A 21,183-nucleotide genomic window follows, 5' to 3' on the forward strand; every position below is an offset into this window, starting at 1 on the left:
AGAACAATATTTAGCAATTTCTTATCAAAACTAAGGGTTTAAAACTTCATAAAACTGCATGGCTATCAATTAATTTCAAGAAAATTTAAAGAAAATGGTATAATATTATTCAGTTAATTCAAATTCAACCCTGCATCTTATATCAATAAGAATAAAATGCCTATAAAGGGTTTTAAAATAAGGACAAACCCAAAACGCTAAAAAGTTGCACTTTTTCTATGGACCACCCCCTGTTACATTTTGGCCCCTAAATCTCATCACAGGGTTGAGCAATCATAAAAATTCAGCCAGTTTCCCATTTTACACACATTGAACATCTTTTCTGTTCCCATATTGTTCAATTTCAAGCCTAGTAAAAATTTGACATTTTCTTGAAGGTGGCAGGGGATAGTTTTTCTGGTCGAGGAAATGTGAGGCAGATAGTGCTCATATATGAGATTTAATTTTTCAGTGGATTTTTAAATTTGCTAAAATTGGTTTGCATGCAGGGGACACATGGTCCCAACTCTTGAGAATTTTTAAACATTTCAGAATAAAACAAGTACAACTTACATATAGCACTATAAAGAACAGCCAGGGACGGTCTCAAAATTTTCTGAAAAATTGCCCTTTTTTCACATTTTCACGGGTCCAGAACCACCCTCCAGTCCCGAGCAACTGCCATAAACTACCATAGGATTTGTAGCTTAATGTATACCCATGCAAATAATCACCAATTGATGGGGGGTCAATCACCTTCTTTTCGAGTGACATTTCGTGTTCTGAACCCACCCTACTTTTCAAGCACAAAACCGAAAGTGAAAATTTTGGCCTCAGTTTCGCATTTTTATTCCATATCTGATGAAAAGTGCTACCAGTATTAAAGTGTCATATATCAAAGAAATTGACATGAGCTCCTCTATCCACAAAATGAATGCAATAAATATTCTACCAATTTATACCCCTCAAATAACCAGCCAAACCCCAGGTTCTCCCTTTATTTCAAAATTTTGACCGGGTCTTTCCTTCGAAACTATCCCCTGCCACCTTTAACTTTTAGAGTTTGTTTCTCTCTAACCAAAACACTTTACAATCAGAAAGTTCATGCAATTCTGAGTAAAACTTTTCAAATTTGGTCTGATTTCATTAAAAAATAAAAAAGTTATGGCTGTTTAAGTATTACCCCCTTTCCCGGCTGAATCACCTTAACCTGTTTCTGTAAGGTTTTCAAGATGTATCCTGACTTCTTTCAATCCAAAAGACATTTTTTCTTTTAAAATCAGTTATAACAAGAAACCTTTATCCAAATCTGATGTAAAAACATTGAAATATTCACATTTAGTAACAACATATAGGAGAATTCAACTCATATGTATCACCTATCCCCCTGCAAATGGGAATAAGAAAAAACACACTATTACTCCTTGCAATCAACCTTTTTGTTTCTAAATGGTATTAACAGGTTTAAAAACTCTATTGGAACATAAAAGCAACTTATTTGGAACACAAAACTTCACTTTCATCTCTTCATAAGGGACAGGTACCTAGAAAATGGCAATCAGGCATCTTACCCGAGGAGTCATTTCCCAAATATGCTGAACGGATGATGATGAAACCTAATTTCTCTGTTTATTCTTTAACCAATGGTAAAAGATCTAGATTCATTTGTTAAAAAGATTGAAATACATGTTTTACACATAAAGAAATACCAAATTTGAACATCATGACCACACCCCCATCATGAGGTCGGAATACATGCAAATGACAAATGGTTAAAAAATGCACACAAATTCAATTTTTCTTGATATATTTTCAATAAAGAAGAAACCAGACATATGTGTTTTGTTTTAAATGGGAGCAATTTTGTGTACCTATGAGATTTTATCAAAAGAAATGTGAAACAAAGGCTATTTTTGGGTTTTTGGTGAAGAAAATTGAAGGGTGGAGGGTGCTTTTTTGACAATCAGAGATTTTAAAATTGTTTATAATGACTTAAAATGCAAATATTAACTATTCAGAATTACATGTAATTACATATAATTTATATGTAGCACATGTAAAATATATATTTAGCCATAAAAGCTACTTTTTGTCCTGTTTTAGCTTGAGAAAGAACAATATTTAGCAATTTCTTATCAAAACTAAGGGTTTAAAACTTCATAAAACTGCATGGCTATCAATTAATTTCAAGAAAATTTAAAGAAAATGGTATAATATTATTCAGTTAATTCAAATTCAACCCTGCATCTTATATCAATAAGAATAAAATGCCTATAAAGGGTTTTAAAATAAGGACAAACCCAAAACGCTAAAAAGTTGCACTTTTTCTATGGACCACCCCCTGTTACATTTTGGCCCCTAAATCTCATCACAGGGTTGAGCAATCATAAAAATTCAGCCAGTTTCCCATTTTACACACATTGAACATCTTTTCTGTTCCCATATTGTTCAATTTCAAGCCTAGTAAAAATTTGACATTTTCTTGAAGGTGGCAGGGGATAGTTTTTCTGGTCGAGGAAATGTGAGGCAGATAGTGCTCATATATGAGATTTAATTTTTCAGTGGATTTTTAAATTTGCTAAAATTGGTTTGCATGCAGGGGACACATGGTCCCAACTCTTGAGAATTTTTAAACATTTCAGAATAAAACAAGTACAACTTACATATAGCACTATAAAGAACAGCCAGGGACGGTCTCAAAATTTTCTGAAAAATTGCCCTTTTTTCACATTTTCACGGGTCCAGAACCACCCTCCAGTCCCGAGCAACTGCCATAAACTACCATAGGATTTGTAGCTTAATGTATACCCATGCAAATAATCACCAATTGATGGGGGGTCAATCACCTTCTTTTCGAGTGACATTTCGTGTTCTGAACCCACCCTACTTTTCAAGCACAAAACCGAAAGTGAAAATTTTGGCCTCAGTTTCGCATTTTTATTCCATATCTGATGAAAAGTGCTACCAGTATTAAAGTGTCATATATCAAAGAAATTGACATGAGCTCCTCTATCCACAAAATGAATGCAATAAATATTCTACCAATTTATACCCCTCAAATAACCAGCCAAACCCCAGGTTCTCCCTTTATTTCAAAGCCAAACCCCAGGTTCTCCCTTTATTTCAAAATTTTGACCGGGTCTTTCCTTCGAAACTATCCCCTGCCACCTTCAAGAACGACTTGACCAAAAAAATCCGAATGTGTTCAAGCACGACTTAACAATTATTTTTGGTACGAATTAATTTTACTTTAACAGTACGCTATTTTTTAAACCAAGGACGCGGAATCAAAATTTCCGGAAAAATTGATTTTTAAACTCCGATATCTCTGTAATGCATCGTCCGATTTTCAAACGGATTTCAGATTTGAATTCACCATTGCAAGTTCTATAAGACTGTAGTATTTTCTTATTTTGTTAAAAAAAAATGAAAATTTCCAAAAATTGGAACTGCTTCCGGTTTTGAGCAAAATTGATGAACAAAGTTTTAAACCCCCCAGTACATTATAGAATTGATACGTCTATCATCAGTAAAAATTTCAAAGCGATATCTCTAAAGTTTACGGAGATTTTTTCCGGACAAAATCACTTTTTTTAAATTTAAAAATGGCCGCCAAATTTGAACGGAAGTGACGTAAATGCTGAAACTTTAATATCTTTGAGGCACGGTAACTTCACAAAAGCTCTGAAAATTTCATTGAAATCGGACGAAAACTTTTTGAGATATAAAGCCGAGAAAGAGTCAGAAAAAAAATAAAAAATAAAATAATAATAAAAAGAAACCGAAGAAAAACAAGAGGGTCTTCCGTTGGAAACGGAAGACCCTAACAAGCATTCTGAGAGTATTGCATAAGCAATACACGTCCCCTACCGGTTTGAAAACAATGCAATGTTATGCAGAATATCGAACCCGAACATTAAAAAATTGGAATATAAAAAATTAATTTTCTCCAAAATATGTCAACCAGACGCTACAAAAGTGTAAACTTGATCTGTAGTTTGACATTTTGAAGCTGTTCAGCAAATTTCATATTATTCCTCAGACGCATAAAGAAAAAAAGTGTGGAAAACTGAAGTGGGACAGACAGACGGACGGACTGACGGACGCAGAGGTAAGCTATAGTCCCCTCCGGTGAAAACCGGTAGGGGACTAATACCACTATGACATTGACAACTTGCAATCATGCTTCCGCCTATCAGTACTTTCAGTACTTTGATTCAATTATACATGTAGATCTAAGTCGTTGGTTCAGACACAGACCCCCCCCCACCCCCCCTCCCCTTTTAAAAAAATGATGACGTCTCTTATATATATAGATTGTGTCTAATGGCAGTTTGAACTGTACTTAATATTTGTAAATTAAAATGTCATCCAGTTTTTTTTCATTTATAATATAGCTTATTTCATTGATTATTTTATTTTGTATAAAAAGTGCGTGTACCGAATGTCCATGACATGTTGTTATGTGCTTGTCTTCAGTTCAACAAGTGCGATGATTTTGCTGCTGAAATAAACACGGTTTCCGGTGTCGTCACCGTGACTGGGCAGCAATACTAGAGGTAGTAGGATTGCCGTCCAAAAGACTAAAACTTGTTATTTCACAAACGAATAATGAAATTTGACATGAATTAATAAAAGAAAGCACATACAATGAAACTGACCAGTAGATACACTTGAGTTGTTCTCGCCAACGTTTCTGCTAAATATGTAGAAATGTAGAAACATCTTTCCCAGGCACGTAGCATCCCCCCTCCCACTTTTTTGCACAACATTTTTTTTTTCTTAAATTTACCTACAAAAAATTGAATTAACATCGAGTTGCCCCCCCCCCCCCCCACTTTTATGGTACCCCCCCCCCCCCCCACCACCCCAACCACGGATTAGGATTTTCAGGGTTTTGGAAAGTAACCTTTAATTTTTTTTTTGTTGTTTTTTGTTTTTGCTTGTCAAGATTTTTTGGATAAGTTTGGCCCCCTCCCACTTTCAAAAACGATGCTACGTGCCTATTTCCTCAATGTTGACATTTTTTTTAATTATACATGTAGGTCGTTTGTTCAGACACAGACCCCCCCCCCCCCCTCCCCTTTTAAAAAATATGTTTAAAGCTATACACGCTATAATTTACGTCAATTTTGAATGACAGTGAAAACGCATGTGTTTGTCTACTTATAAAAGTTATCCTTAATCTGTAAATTACAATGGTGAATTCCATCTAATTACAAAGATATAGATTTTTAATTGTTTATTTTCCTGCCAGGAAAATAAACCTTTTCATGAATATTGATGAAGGAAGAGCGAAACCGACCTCATTGCGCATGTCCGCGGAGAACTAGGTGGTCGTTATTGTTTGCCTAATTAAATATCCAACTTGATTTTTATTATGCTTAACAGTTGTTAATTTGAAATACATACATGTATAATGAGTAAAATACGTTTGTCATTCACGATACCCTTACTTCTGCATTAACACTTATAGGATCTATAAATAGCACATAGGGGAAAAACACAGGTCTACGTCATTTTTTTAACGGAAGTATTCATATCTACTCACAGGCTTGTATTTTTTTTCTTTTGTTTGTACTCGTATATCGGACAAATATATGCTTAACTGAAAATATCCTTTCCTTTGTGAAACTATCACAATTATGAAGATTTTGACCCTTCACCAGTTGTGGTATGAAAGACTAAATTTAGCTGTCGATATCACGTGATAGATTGATATTCACGAGGAGGCATTACTTTCCTGGCAGGAAAATAAATATTTTTTATTGTTTAATATTTGATATATTTGTTACGTGATCGAATTGAGCATTTTAATTAACAGCATAAAGGTAACTTTTATTAGTAATCAAACACATACATTTTCCCCTTTATTCAAAATTGACGCAAATTATAGCGTGTATAGATTTGAGAATATATACGTTAAGTAATATAAAGATTAAATTAAGTAATAATGAAAATTAAGTTGACCGATTAATACATTAAAAACTAAATATTCGAACAGCGTTTTCGGTATATTCATCATCTGGGACCGAAACGACTTGGGGTCGAAACGTCTAAGCATCGCTGTGACGTATGTGCGGTAAGCGGTAGAGAGGATCCGTTAGGCCGCCCTACGTCATACTCATGAATATTCATTATTTTACTTTCGTTTTGAATTCCACGTGCTCGTAACATAAGAAAAAAATGTGAATGATGGAAAGGAAGCACAGATGGGAAAATTTATGGACTTGTGTCACAGAAGATGGGTATTGTGGATACGTCAACTCCTTAGCAGAAGCAGAACAAGTTCGGAAGGAATTTGAGGTGGAGAAAAGTCTAACTTTCGTGTCAGGGAAACGGGAAGCTGATTTCGGCAATCACGGCCATGGTTTGTATAGTACTTTACTGTACTGATTAAAACAATGATGACTCGTTTAAGTCAAATTTATTATTTACTTTAACTTGGTTTAATTTTATTAGTAAATAAAGTCATCTATTAGTAATTTTTCACAAGATTGTTCTGCTTATTTTTTTTTACTTCACATATGTAGAAAGCAATGTATGACTTACACTTAAGTTACAGTATTTTCATACACACATGTGTAAATGATGGTAACATTTATTTTCAAATGCCACAATACTGTTTGCCTGCGGTTATACTGAAGGCAAACAGTTTGACTTAATTATACTAAAAAATTGGAAACAACTTTATTTTATAATTCTATTTAATTCAATCTGTTTTTAATTTCAGATCTTCCAGATAAATTCCGTTTGAGATTCACCGACATTGGCAACAATGAAACAATTAAATATACTGGCATGCCATTTATCATCACTTCCAAATATGAGCGCCATTGCTTGTTCGGTAAAGACAAGAACAAGAAAAAGAAAGAAAGATATCAGAATTCAAGAAGCCAAGCTTTATCTGTAAGTAAATAAGAGTACCAAGAAACTTAATTTAAAAAACCATTTCATACTATGGCAAACAATTATTTAAAACAAGGTACTAATAAAGCATAGATTTAGTCTACTGGATTTTGTTAACTGGATCCTAGGCCACTCTACTAAATCTTCCCAGGTTAGGAGTACTAGCCTGTGGTTCCTGACTTAATGTAAGTATAATCCATAGTCTCCAATGTAAGTACATATACTAACACAGGGGCGGTCTACTGGATCCTAGGTCACTCTACTGGATCCTCCCACATAAGGACTACTACTCCTTGGTTCCTGACTTAGTGTAAGTATAATACATAGTCTCCAATATAAGTACTAACACAGGGGCGGTCTACTGGATCCTAGGTCACTCTACTGGATCCTCCCACGTAAGGACTACTACTCCTTGGTTCCTGACTTAGTGTAAGTATAATACATAGTCTCCAATATAAGTACTAACACAGGGGCGGTCTACTGGATCCTAGGTCACTCTACTGGATCCTCCCACATAAGGACTACTACTCCTTGGTTCCTGACTTAATGTAAGTATAATCCATAGTCTCCAATGTAAGTACATATACTAACACAGGGGCAGTCTACTGGATCCTAGGTCACTCTACTGGATCCTCCCACATAAGGACTACTACTCCTTGGTTCCTGACTTAGTGTAAGTATAATCCATAGTCTCCAATGTAAGTACATATACTAACACAGGGGCGGTCTACTGGATCCTAGGTCACTCTACTGGATCCTCCCACATAAGGACTACTACTCCTTGGTTCCTGACTTAGTGTAAGTATAATACATAGTCTCCAATATAAGTACTAACACAGGGGCGGTCTACTGGATCCTAGGTCACTCTACTGGATCCTCCCACATAAGGACTACTACTCCTTGGTTCCTGACTTAGTGTAAGTATAATACATAGTCTCCAATATAAGTACTAACACAGGGGCGGTCTACTGGATCCTAGGTCACTCTACTGGATCCTCCCACATAAGAAGTACTTTTCCTAAGTTCCTAACTTGGTGTAAGTATAATACATAGTCTCTATATAAGTACTAACACAGGGGCGGTCTACTGGATCCTAGGTCACTCTACTGGATCCTCCCACATAAGGACTACTACTCCTTGGTTCCTGACTTGTTGGAAGTATAAAACATAGTCTGCAATATAAGTACTAACACAGGGGTGGTCTACTGGATCCTAGGTCACTCTACTGGATCCTCCCAGGTAAGGAGTACTACTCCTTGGTTCCTGACTTAGTGTAAGTATAATACCGGTACAAAGTCTCTAATATCAGTACTAACACAGGGGCAGTCTACTGGATCCTAGGTCACTCTACTGGATCCTCTCAGATTAGGAGTATTATTCCTAAGTTCCTAACTTGGTGTAAGTATAATACATAGTCTCTAATATAAGTACTAACACAGGGGCGGTCTACTGGATCCTAGGTCACTCTACTGGATCCTCCCACGTAAGGACTACTACTCCTTGGTTCCTGACTTAGTGTAAGTATAATACATAGTCTCCAATATAAGTACTAACACAGGGGCGGTCTACTGGATCCTAGGTCACTCTACTGGATCCTCCCACATAAGGACTACTACTCCTTGGTTCCTGACTTAGTGTAAGTATAATACATAGTCTCCAATATAAGTACTAACACAGGGGCGGTCTACTGGATCCTAGGTCACTCTACTGGATCCTCCCACATAAGAAGTACTTTTCCGTGGTTCCTGACTTAGTGTAAGTATAATACATAGTCTGCAATATAAGTACTAACACAGGGGCGGTCTACTGGATCCTAGGTCACTCTACTGGATCCTCCCACATAAGGACTACTACTCCTTGGTTCCTGACTTAGTGTAAGTATAATACATAGTCTCTAATATAAGTACTAACACAGGGGCAGTCTACTGGATCCTAGGTCACTCTACTGGATCCTCTCAGATTAGGAGTATTATTCCTAAGTTCCTAACTTGGTGTAAGTATAATACATAGTCTCTAATATAAGTACTAACACAGGGGCGGTCTACTGGATCCTAGGTCACTCTACTGGATCCTCCCACATAAGAAGTACTTTTCCGTGGTTCCTGACTTAGTGTAAGTATAATACATAGTCTGCAATATAAGTACTAACACAGGGGCGGTCTACTGGATCCTAGGTCACTCTACTGGATCCTCCCACATAAGGACTACTACTCCTTGGTTCCTGACTTAGTGTAAGTATAATACATAGTCTCTAATATAAGTACTTACACAGGGGCAGTCTACTGGATCCTAGGTCACTCTACTGGATCCTCTCAGATTAGGAGTATTATTCCTAAGTTCCTAACTTGGTGTAAGTATAATACATAGTCTCTAATATAAGTACTAACACAGGGGCAGTCTACTGGATCCTAGGTCACTCTACTGGATCCTCCCACGTAAGGACTACTACTCCTTGGTTCCTGACTTAGTGTAAGTATAATACATAGTCTCTAATATAAGTACTAACACAGGGGCAGTCTACTGGATCCTAGGTCACTCTACTGGATCCTCCCACATAAGAAGTACTTTTCCTTGGTTCCTGACTTAGTGTAAGTATAATACATAGACTCTAATATAAGTACTAACACAGGGGCGGTCTACTGGATCCTAGGTCACTCTACTGGATCCTCCCACATAAGAAGTACTTTTCCGTGGTTCCTGACTTAGTGTAAGTATAATACATAGTCTCTAATATAAGTACTAACACAGGGGCGGTCTACTGGATCCTAGGTCACTCTACTGGATCTTACAGCTGTTAAGTTGCTTATCAAACATGTTTAAAAAAATACTTTTTTCATATTTGTTTGTTTTTTTTTTAGGATGATCACCCTTCATCTTTGAAAAGGAGGCAGCATATCCAATCTACGAAAAAGAAAGGCTGTCCAGCTAAAATTGTCATGAAAGAAGTTCTTGTTTTTCCAGAATATAAGGTATCTGACATTTCAAAACAAATCAAGTCAAAATTCATTTTTATATGAATACACATGAAATACCGGGTACTTATATTTTGTGGAATACTTTATAAATAAAAAATAAATTTTTAAACAGATGACAGATTTGCTCCTCTCTGTTTATTTCTTGGAGTACCACTCCATAATGAATTTAAAATAAGAGCAAAGATAAGTAAAGTGAAAGATATAAGAAAAATATGTATTTTTATAGAGATAATTGAAATTTGCAGGCTAAACAAGATACAGAGAAGGCCAGGAGAATAGCTAGCGAGAAGCTCAGAGAAGACCTGGAAGTTATGGGAAGCAACATGAAGAGAGAACATCGGATTTATATAAGCTTACCTAAGGATGAAGAACACCAAAACATGCATCTTCTTGGTCAGGTTTGTATAATTAATGAGTTTGTTTCAATCTGTAAGGCATATTTGTTGTGTACTTTGTGATATAAATCAACAAATATTGTTATTGGTTTAATATACTTAGATTACAGGTTTTATGAATCCAGTGAATAAAGAAGTGAGAGAAAAACTGTATGAGATGGTGGGACATGGGGTCACAAGTGTTTCAGAAATGAGACGCCATTTGAAAGTTTATGTAGATACCCAGTTGTTCCCCGGTGCCAGCAAGCCGTCACTAACAGACGCAGCATATTATCCATCAGATGTGACAATAAGAAAACATATTTACTTAGCACAACTTCGCCTGAGGTACGAGTTTGGTACATATAAAGAAAACATATATTAGGACAGGAACATTTATTTTGCCATTAGCTGTTGTAAAAAAAAGTCAGTTACAATAGTTATACAATAGCTATATATGATGATGTTTTTTCTCAGGTATTCCAAAATTGATCAGGAAAATCTAATGAAATTGGTAAGTCAATGGCAAGAAAGCTACCCAAAGGATAATTTTGATTTCATGCCGGCTACCTCAAATGAGAATCAGCCACTGGATGAAGATAACATCAATGATGTGCAGTGTGTTGAGCAAGACGATGAAGATGAGGTCTTCTCTCAGTTGATTACAACAACAAATTTCTTCTTCTGTCACCAATCAGAGTTCCAGAGGCATTTGCTTTATAGGTAATGTACTATATGTAAGATTGTCATGCATAATTATTGGTGAGTTCTTTTGCAATGTTGATTTGAACATATTTCAACATTACATTATCTTTTGTAATGTTGATATGTCTTACATTGCTGTCTCCATATGGTATGTGGGGCCTTTTTTGCTGAGTTTTGATATTAAACAAATTGATGCATTGTTTCATTTTATTTTAAAGAAATTTTAAATTGTAGCTGTATTAAATTCTAAATACTGAACAGTGTATGCAGTAAGGTGATTATTCAGTTATATATTCCAGATATGGCAACTCTCTTTGCTTATTGGATGCCACCTACAGAACCACGAAATATGCTTTGCCTCTTTTCTTTTTGGCTGTGAAGACAAATGTTGGTTTTAGTGTCGTGGCAGAGTTTGTTGTTCAGAATGAGACCAAAAACTTAATTGTACAGGGTCTCCAAACTATCAAAAACTGGATGAACGAGGCTCCAGACAAACCAGAGGGATGGGAATGGAAGCCCAAATTCTTTATGACAGACTTCTGTGAGCGAGAAATAGTTGCCATAGAGGAGACTTTCTCAGGTAGTTTGATTTAAGGGACAGATTATAGGTGTAAGCTGCATATAACTCAACAGTGTTTGAAATTAATACTGTATTAATTTTATTTTTATTCTTTATTTTTTTTTAGTCTGGTTTTGCTACCAGTTTCTGAATATTTCAATTTTATGAAATAGGTGATACACTGTGATATATTTCTTGTTATAGAGAGTTTTGTATTCCTTTGTGACTTTCACCGTGAGCAAAGCTGGACGAGATGGGTCAGCAAAACTGACAATGGTGTTGGTGAGAGTAAGGATAAAGTTCTTGCCATGCTGAGAAGATGTGCCCACTCTTGCTCAGAGGACCAGTTTGAAGTTGCACTAGAGTCTCTCACAAACTCTGTTGAGTGGAAAGCAAATGCGAGGTTGAGGAATTGGTTTACCAAGACCTGGCTATCTGAGAAAAAAGTAATTCTTATCATCTAATTTTGATAAATCTGATCAGTTCATGAATTATTACATTTTAACACAATCTTACATTTTTTAAGTAAATTATCTGTTGTGTAGTTTGTGTTTAAACTTGCCAGTTTTTTGTAATGCTGCAGGCTGCTTAATGAGTTAGCTCACCAATTATTTTGGTGGGTTTTTTTTTAATATCAACACAAAGATTCAACAGTCTATAATTTCATCTTTTTTAGCGTTGGGTTTGGGCTCATAGATATGGTCAAGGCCTCTTAGTAAACACCAACAATGGGCTTGAGAGACAAAACAAAATTTTCAAATATAAATTCCTAGAACAGAGAAAAGATAACCATCTGTCAGGAATGATCTCCAGTTTGGTCTCTGAGTATTTGCCAGCCATGATGTTGAAGTGAGTACCTGTTCAAATTCCTCAACATCCATGTTATTGAATTGTTATTAAATGTTACTTCTGTTTTACTATCATCAGAATGCATGTTAAAATTCATAATTAACTTATAATTGAATGTTACTTTTGTTTTCTTTAGCTGCATGTAAGTAGAATAGTGCAGCAAAGTTATTCAACAGGGTCTGTACCCAAAGATATAAAACAATATTTACATTTCAAATATTTCTTTTCTGTAAAGTGTGTTAAAAACCATGGCATTCATGAGATTATATATATTACCACACAGCTGGTCAAAGGTTAAACTACTATGACATCATAATTGTAGAATGGCGTAAACTTAAGTGCCACGTAATGAGCAAAAATCAAAATTCACGTTCAGGACTCTTCCAATGGCTGTTCCATTAATTTGAATTTACACTATGGATGAAACAGGAATTATAAATGTATTGCTAAAAATTTTTAGACAAAATTAAAAATATAAATATAAGCATCAAATCATCATTTTTTGAAAGATGAGGTCTAATAAATGCAACGGCGTACGTGTTCCAAAAAAATTTCATTTTAAACACGCTAATTATTTAGTTTGTATGCACACGCCATTGCAGTTATTAGCCGATGTCTTTTAAAATGAAGAGGTTTAATGTTTCAATGTTTAATTGTTGGTGATCTGTTTTATATATCTTTAAGGAGGCAGGGTGGTCAACAAATTAGATAAGATATATTATATTTTAAACTTGGGTATTTTCCTATATTCTTATATATAGCTCTTCTTTTAAAGGAGATCAATACAGTCTAAAAAAAATGGCCACCACCATCAATCCATCTTAAATATATATGATAGTCATGTGATCATTTTTTTTTAATACACTAAACTCTTTTTAAGATAACTTTAAATAACATATTTAAATGCATGTGTCATTACAATATTAATTTTTTTTTCTAAGCAGCAAAACTACCTTGACAGTAAGTATAAGCAGTGTATTTATGCATCGTATTGTTCCTAATGCTTTTCTGTCACTATTTAATTGATAATTTTCAATGAACACATAAGCTGCGATTATCAATTATTCTTTGGTAATTTACTTGGAGGAAATGGATGTATGTACATATATTTATATATATATTGTGTGTGTGTGCAACAGTGATACTTTGAAACTTGTATACTTTATTACCACACTATCCACATTTGGTTTAGGGATACAAATATCAATGTAAATGTAAATGGGTATACCCTTCTCTATCTTGTACCTGTCTGACTATTATGCCATGTTGTTTCCGTCTAACTTTTTATCAAAAGAAAAGGGTTACAACTCAGAAAAATGTTTTGCAAAAAGTATTTAATTACATGTAAGTATCTGTAAAGATCAACTCTATTGTAGTTTTATTTTGTGATGGGAAAACTATTTAATAAAAATATAGTTAAAGTCCACAATATTTTTGGGAAAAATTGATTAAAACTGAAACTTACTAAATAGTCAGCTTCATCGAGTTACTACACTTAAAAATGTTTGCAAGTAGAGTACGTACCAGTTATTCATAACATTTAATTTTAATATTACTGGTGATGGAAGGTGGAAGATTTTCATCATAGTCTATGAATAATTTACCAGATATTTTTTTCAATGGAAGTAAAATGGTTAATAATTTTCAAACATGTATAATACTAAAATGATTTTCTTTCCCTGAAAAGTGCTCCTTTTGTTTTTTACTTGCAATCAAAGATGGGTGTAATAGCAACCTTGATTTGGGTATCATATATTAATGCATTCCTTAGATACTGTTTGGTCAATTGCAAAAATTTGTTTACTGACTGGTTACCCCATCTTATTTCTATTATTCCTAATTTATTTATGTATCTGCTTTTTGTGTGAAAATTGTCTTACTTTTGAAATACTCTGCTTTTAATAGCTGACATAGTCATGTAAATTAAATTATCACTTTACAAAAAATACATGAAATTCTTGTATCTTACAACTTAATATATGCTTACATATCATAATTTAATTTAGTATATAGGTATGGATTCATGTTATGTGACAAAACAATTATTATTATATCTCTTCCATAACAAGGTATTTTTACAATAATAATTTGCACACATAACAGCTCTATTTATTTCATGAAAACTCTTTGGTAGCTGTTGCTCTACACCATTTTTGAATTCTCATAATTCTTACTGACTATGTTATATAATACTTCAACTTAAGGCTTTGTAGTTGGAAAGCATGCTTTCTGATTAAGATTTATTTTCTTATAAATTGTATCCCAGAGTTTTTCCCTTTCTTTCTTTTTTTTTTTTTACTCTGAATTGTATTCTATGGATATTTTCTTTTTGGATAGGTATACTCGTGACAACGTGCTGGCCTCAGAAAGAGTCGGTCGTTCTTACATTGCAGCAATACCAGATTTCTTGAAGAACAGACCAGCACCTTTTATTAAGCACTGCATGACAAAAATAGATCTCGCAGAAACAGTGGAAGAGACTGATATCATACAGCTATCTACAAACTGTTTTAAGGTACATAGATGAACTTGTATTGGCTTTAACTGGAAATTCAATACATGAGCTTATATATATATATTATCTAAATTAATTTGAGTTTAACACTATAAACATGTAATTTATTAACAAACTATATTAAAATAAATTAAGGAAAGGAATTGTATTTTACCTCTTTTGAAAGATGGAAGAGTGAAAACTGTGAAAAACAATAATTTGAATGTGTATATGGAATATCTTATTGCAGATTAAAAGTGTCTCAGACTCTAGAAAAAAAGTAGAGTACAATGTTCTATTGGATAATGGCCATGGAATGCCGAGTTGTGGGTGCCATGCATGGACCTGGACTCTTCTCCCATGCAAACATATATTTGCGGTCATTAATGGCAGATTTCCTGGTGTTACATGGAAGAACATCCCCTTGAGTTACAGCAACTCGCCTTTTTTCACGTTAGATTTTGATGTAGTGTCCATTCCAGTATCAGGTTTCGTATCAAATGAAGATGATCTTTGCGATGAGGAGGATGTAGAAGATGATATCACTGATAAAAATGTGGAGCTCTCTGATGCAAATTTACCAACTTGCAAAAAAACTCCACGGTCAAAGTTAAAAATTTTAGCCATTAAATGCAGAGAAAGTCTGTCAATTATTCAAAATGCCACTTATCTTTGCCAAGAGGAAAGTACACTAGAACATCTAAGTGTTCTACTTAATGAAGCATCATCCTACATGAACAACATGCTACATAAGGAGGAAGGCCTCATTCCAGAACCTCCTAAGAAAAGGAAAGTTGTTGAAGATCCGAAGTCTGCTAAAAAACCAAAATTGGGAACAAAATCTGAAAAATGTCTAAAATTAAGAAAGAGAAAAGCAAACAGAAGTATAAGATATGGAAAGACAACATCAAAAACCATCAAGTTAGAAGATCTAAAAAAAGATCAAGAGGAGCTCGAGGACACTATAATAATTGATGGCCATTCAACTGTGCCACAATCAATTCTTGAGAGTATTGAAGGTATTTTCTTCCAAAAATAAAGAAACCAATTCACCAGTAAGACTATCAACCTAACAGATATGAAATTTTTCTTTGTTTTTTCTTTCTTTCCAGAAATGGTCAGTCAGATGCCAATAATTGAATGGGAGGCACTTATAGTCAGGTCCACAAAAGAGGCTGGAACATCAACAGATAAAATATCCCAAATTGCTGTAACTTTACTTGAGGAGTACTGTAAAGATGATCATATTCAGACAATGAAGACCATTTCTGATAATCATTGCCCAAAAGATATGACAAATGCTCAGAAATATAGAATGGCACTTTTAATGCTACATAAACTCGGTAATGCTATATTTTACTTTTCAGAGGTAAAAATAATCCATATTTAATGTGCATGGATCCATGAGTAATTTTAACATAATGCTTTTTTCAGTGGAGACAAAAAAATTCAGTTTGAAAAGAAATTTTGAGAAGGAACGCAAGGAGAGGGAAGCTGCTGAAAAAGCATGCATAGATGCTTTGGCTCAGATGGAAGGTTTCAACAGATCAGAACCTACCTCAGAAGGTAAGATACAGGTTTTGAATTTTTTATTTTGTTTTTATCAAATGCCCTTTAACAAAAGAATCTCTGATGCTGTGATAGATATGCAACTAAAAAAAATAATATTATATATTTATATTCAGTGTGTATTTCCCCTTATGTTTGCATTAGAAATATGCGATGTTCAATTTCCTGTGAATACACCTAGCTAATTCATGCATCAGGAGCACAAATATAACGTTATCACGGGCTTTGAGTATATTTATTATTGTAAGATTAAATGAAACTTTCAAACTTATTTGTCTGATCTGCTTGGTGTGTTATAGGCCCGACAACATCATAAGCATTCAACGCTTAAATTAATCAAATTCAGGACAGTGTCTAATGGATTCACTTTGTTAAAAACTTTTTTGCATGTATGCATGTAATTGATAATTAATGTATCTTTCCCTTAAAAAATTCATCTTATGTTCTATTAATTAAAGCATCTGAAATGACAACCAAATCTAAGAAAAAAGGGAAAAAGAAAGTACAGTGGGAAACAGGTGAATCAGCAACACAATGCACTGGAACAACCTGGACTGACATTGATTCACAGAAAGGTAACATGGATTGTAAATATTTATTGTTTTAATTTTAAAATAACATTGGTCTGAATATATCTGATTTTAGTATTAATCACTTTTATAGCTACAAACAAACTTATGAAAATATGGAATCAGGAAAGAGCGACAAATTACATTAAAGCCAGGGTTTATGGATATAATGTTAATGATGCTGATCTCATGTCTCTAAAGAGTCCAAACTGGTTGACTGATCAGGTATTTATTTTTTCATGTTACAGTAAAACTTGGTTATAGCAAAGTCCTAGGGACCAATGGATTTACTTCGTTATATCCTTAATTCGTTATATCTGTATAACAAATTCGTAATAATAACTATAGCAAATTCACTATATAGTATATACATGTTTTCTTTTGCAAGACTACAATTTTTGCTAATTGAGGCTTAAAATAAATATACATTCCTTTAATACCTTTAATAATCGGATCAAGAATTGAAAATTTTACATGAAAATAAATGCTTTCAAACAATTATGTTAAATGGTAGAACAAACTTTTTAAACTGTAAAGAACTTCATTATAAAAGTGTTAAATTTCGTTATTATTCACCCCTACGGGACTCAAAATCAGTTCGCTATATCTGAATTTGTTATAACCGTAAAATTTTGCAAAGATTTGTTAAGAATTTTGCAGGGGACTCAAAAAAACTTTGCTATATCTAAGAATTCGCTATATTCGTGTTCGTACTAAACAAGTTTTACTGTATTGTGCAGTATTTTCTTCAGCCCTTGAGAACATTTTTGTTGCCGTTTTTTCTTGGCATTTTGTCTACATGATACATTGGAAGGTGGTTCATCACCACACTAATTATTATTGTATAAGTCTGCACGTCACATGCCTAAATTGCTTTTATCATCACATTTTGAATGAATAATAAATTGATTAGGACACAATTTTGCATTTATAGGTACTTGATGCATACCTCTCATACCTAGCCCAGAAAGAATGGGATAAGGGGAAAAAAGTAAAACATTTGGGTGTATCCAAGATGACAAGTATCATCAATGATCATGTCCAGTCTTCAGAAAAAAAGGTACCAAAAATTCTTGATCCAAATAATTTATAGCCTGTAAAACCTAGCATCAGCTGACCAATAATTATGATGAGTTTTATAAGTGAACAAAAAGTAACTATTTCAAAACAACATTAATTTTAAAACATTTGTTATGAAGTAAAAAAAAAATGTTGAATGATTTATGCCTCAACATCATTATTCAGTGCCGTGTTCTGGAATATGACTACATCATTGGTGTGTATCATCAAAGAGGACATTGGGATCTAGTGGCAAGTTTTCAAATTCATCCAAAAGAAATGTCACATCAAATTTTACTGACATTGCAATTACTGGATATTTCGTTCATTTTACTAAGAAGAAGTTTACATGATTTACATCTCTTTCATTCAATTTCATTTTACCTTTGTAGATAATTGAACCAAAGTCGTTCAAAGTCTACTTCTACAACCCACTTGGAGAGACAACATTTCAGCGCAGACAAGTACTCAATGGCTGGAGGTTTGCTGGAACACGTTTTCATAAAATCTTTACTTCTTCTTAATTAATTTTCTTGGATTAAAATTTTTTTTTGTACTTTTACTCTCTCCAAATTGCTGAAAAATACAGCAAGCAATAAACTTTTTTCAGGTGCTAAGTTTTCATGGTATTCCAGTTTTTGAAATGAAATTGACATTATTTACAGATTATTATATAATTTTAGAAATTACATGGGAAGAAACCTTTTGTTAAGTATTCAATGGGAATTGAAAGTGAACGAACATTCAAAGCAGAAAGATGGTTCTAGTTGTGGAGTGTTCTGTTTAATGGTAAGTACTGGTAAAAGCACCAAAAGAAATTCCCTTGTTTACATAACAATGTACAAGGCATTGTACATTTGTAGTCATTAAAGTTACCTTTCACATTGTATTAATTGATAATCCTTATTTAAAGTTTGCAGAAAGACACCTTAGTGGAGAATCTCTCTTGAATATAACCAAAGAAGATGTTCTGAGGAAAAGGACAGAAGTAGGAACTACTCTTCTGCTGTTTGAAGGTAGGTTTTAAAATGCACACATTTTCAATAGATGATTAAAAGTTTGGTGGCTATTCCTCTTTACATTGTATATATTTCATTAACATGAAAACTGTGATAGTATAAGATCATTTTTTTTTATACAGAACACATTGCTGATTGTTGTCCTTGTTGTGGATTTAAGGTAGATGACCTTAAAGGTGATTTGGTAAGTATGGTATATTGTTGCATATTTTATATCAGCTATATTATATGTACTTTAAATTTTGAAAGTGAATTTATAAAAATTCCTGGAATAAATTCTTCCTTTTTTCTGCTTTTAGGTTCCTTGTGGTATTTGTAAAAGGAAATTCCACAAAAAAAATTACTGTGTGGGAGACAAAATTTCTAACATGTCATCAGTGCAGCATTTTACATGCAAAGATTGCTTCAAACAATAGATCCAGTAGAGTGACCTAATATCCAGTAGACCGCCCCTGTGTTAGTACTTATATTGCAGACTATGTTTTATACTTACACCAAGTAAGGAACTTAGGAATAATACTCCTAATCTGAGAGGATCCAGTAGAGTGACCTAGGATCCAGTAGACCGCCCCTGTGTTAGTACTTATATTAGAGACTATGTATTATACTTACACTAGTCAGGAACCAAGGAAAAGTACTTCTTATGTGGGAGGATCCAGTAGAGTGACCTAGGATCCAGTAGACCGCCCCTGTGTTAGTACTTATATTGGAGACTATGTATTATACTTACACTAAGTCAGGAACCAAGGAGTAGTACTCCTAATCTGAGAGGATCCAGTAGAGTGACCTAGGATCCAGTAGACCGCCCCTGTGTTAGTACTTATATTGCAGACTATGTTTTATACTTACACCAAGTTAGGAACTTAGGAATAATACTCCTAATCTGAGAGGATCCAGTAGAGTGACCTAGGATCCAGTAGACCGCCCCTGTGTTAGTACTTATATTAGAGACTATGTATTATACTTACACCAAGTTAGGAACTTAGGAATAATACTCCTAATCTGAGAGGATCCAGTAGAGTGACCTAGGATCCAGTAGACCGCCCCTGTGTTAGTACTTATATTGGAGACTATGTATTATACTTACACCAAGTTAGGAACTTAGGAAAAGTACTTCTTATGTGGGAGGATCCAGTAGAGTGACCTAGGATCCAGTAGACCGCCCCTGTGTTAGTACTTATATTGCAGACTATGTTTTATACTTACACCAAGTTAGGAACTTAGGAATAATACTCCTAATCTGAGAGGAACCAGTAGAGTGACCTAGGATCCAGTAGACCGCCCCTGTGTTAGTACTTATATTGCAGACTATGTTTTATACTTACACCAAGTTAGGAACTTAGGAATAATACTCCTAATCTGAGAGGATCCAGTAGAGTGACCTAGGATCCAGTAGACTGCCGTTGTGTTAGTACTTATATTAGAGACTATGTATTATACTTACACTAAGTCAGGAACCAAGGAAAAGTACTTCTATTTACGTAACATTTATAATAGTGTACGTTTTACCATTGGTGACTATATAGAGTATACTTGTTGTAATCACTAATTAGACCTGTCTAGTACTTACAAGCAACTTCACTTCCTTGGCCATTGCCATTAAAGAAATTTAAAATTATCTCTTTAAAAATAGTGATATCAACACATTAATAATGGGAATGCTTATTGACACCGGAAATATATATGTATTTCAATCTTGCAAAATATTTATTACAAAGAAAGTACTTTATTCACATTGTTGTTAATAGGATGGATGGAAATTTCAACATTATTAGTGATGTAATACTTTCTTACAGGAAGGAGACCTCTACTATTTTTATCAACCTTCTCTAAATGGTAAAAATTGCAACTATGTTTTTTAAAGACTATGTTCTATGTTGTCAGAAAATATTAAAAATTAATTTTGCACATAGATGACTACAGCTATTGATATATTTATTAATATGATGTATGATTATTGATATACTTCATTTTTTTTATTGTTTATGCATTATCAATTAGTGAACATTGTTTATTTCCAATGTTTAGTGATGTTGCCAGTTAATATAAATGAATTAGATATATAATTGTAATAAACATTCTAATAACACGATGGTCACGTTATTTAATGTCATTTTAATTCA

General features: G+C 34.0%; 1 protein-coding gene across 1 annotated transcript; it reads left to right on the forward strand.

The window, feature by feature from the left end:
* The first annotated feature begins 6,065 nt into the window (after positions 1–6,065).
* LOC105327010 (uncharacterized) lies at positions 6,066–21,142 on the forward strand. Its single transcript, XM_066076190.1, has 22 exons — positions 6,066–6,349; positions 6,713–6,888; positions 9,747–9,857; positions 10,109–10,261; positions 10,362–10,585; positions 10,715–10,960; positions 11,242–11,522; positions 11,706–11,947; positions 12,178–12,350; positions 14,688–14,865; positions 15,095–15,863; positions 15,957–16,187; positions 16,279–16,410; positions 16,872–16,988; positions 17,077–17,207; positions 17,917–18,042; positions 18,228–18,293; positions 18,434–18,522; positions 18,725–18,830; positions 18,955–19,057; positions 19,183–19,244; positions 19,360–21,142. Exons 1-22 carry the CDS (start codon positions 6,172–6,174, stop codon positions 19,474–19,476), a joined length of 4,011 nt encoding a protein of 1,336 aa, XP_065932262.1. The 5' UTR covers positions 6,066–6,171; the 3' UTR covers positions 19,477–21,142.
* The last annotated feature ends 41 nt before the right edge of the window (positions 21,143–21,183 follow it).

Source organism: Magallana gigas, chromosome 1, assembly GCF_963853765.1.
Source record: "Magallana gigas chromosome 1, xbMagGiga1.1, whole genome shotgun sequence".
NCBI lineage: Eukaryota > Metazoa > Mollusca > Bivalvia > Ostreida > Ostreidae > Magallana > Magallana gigas.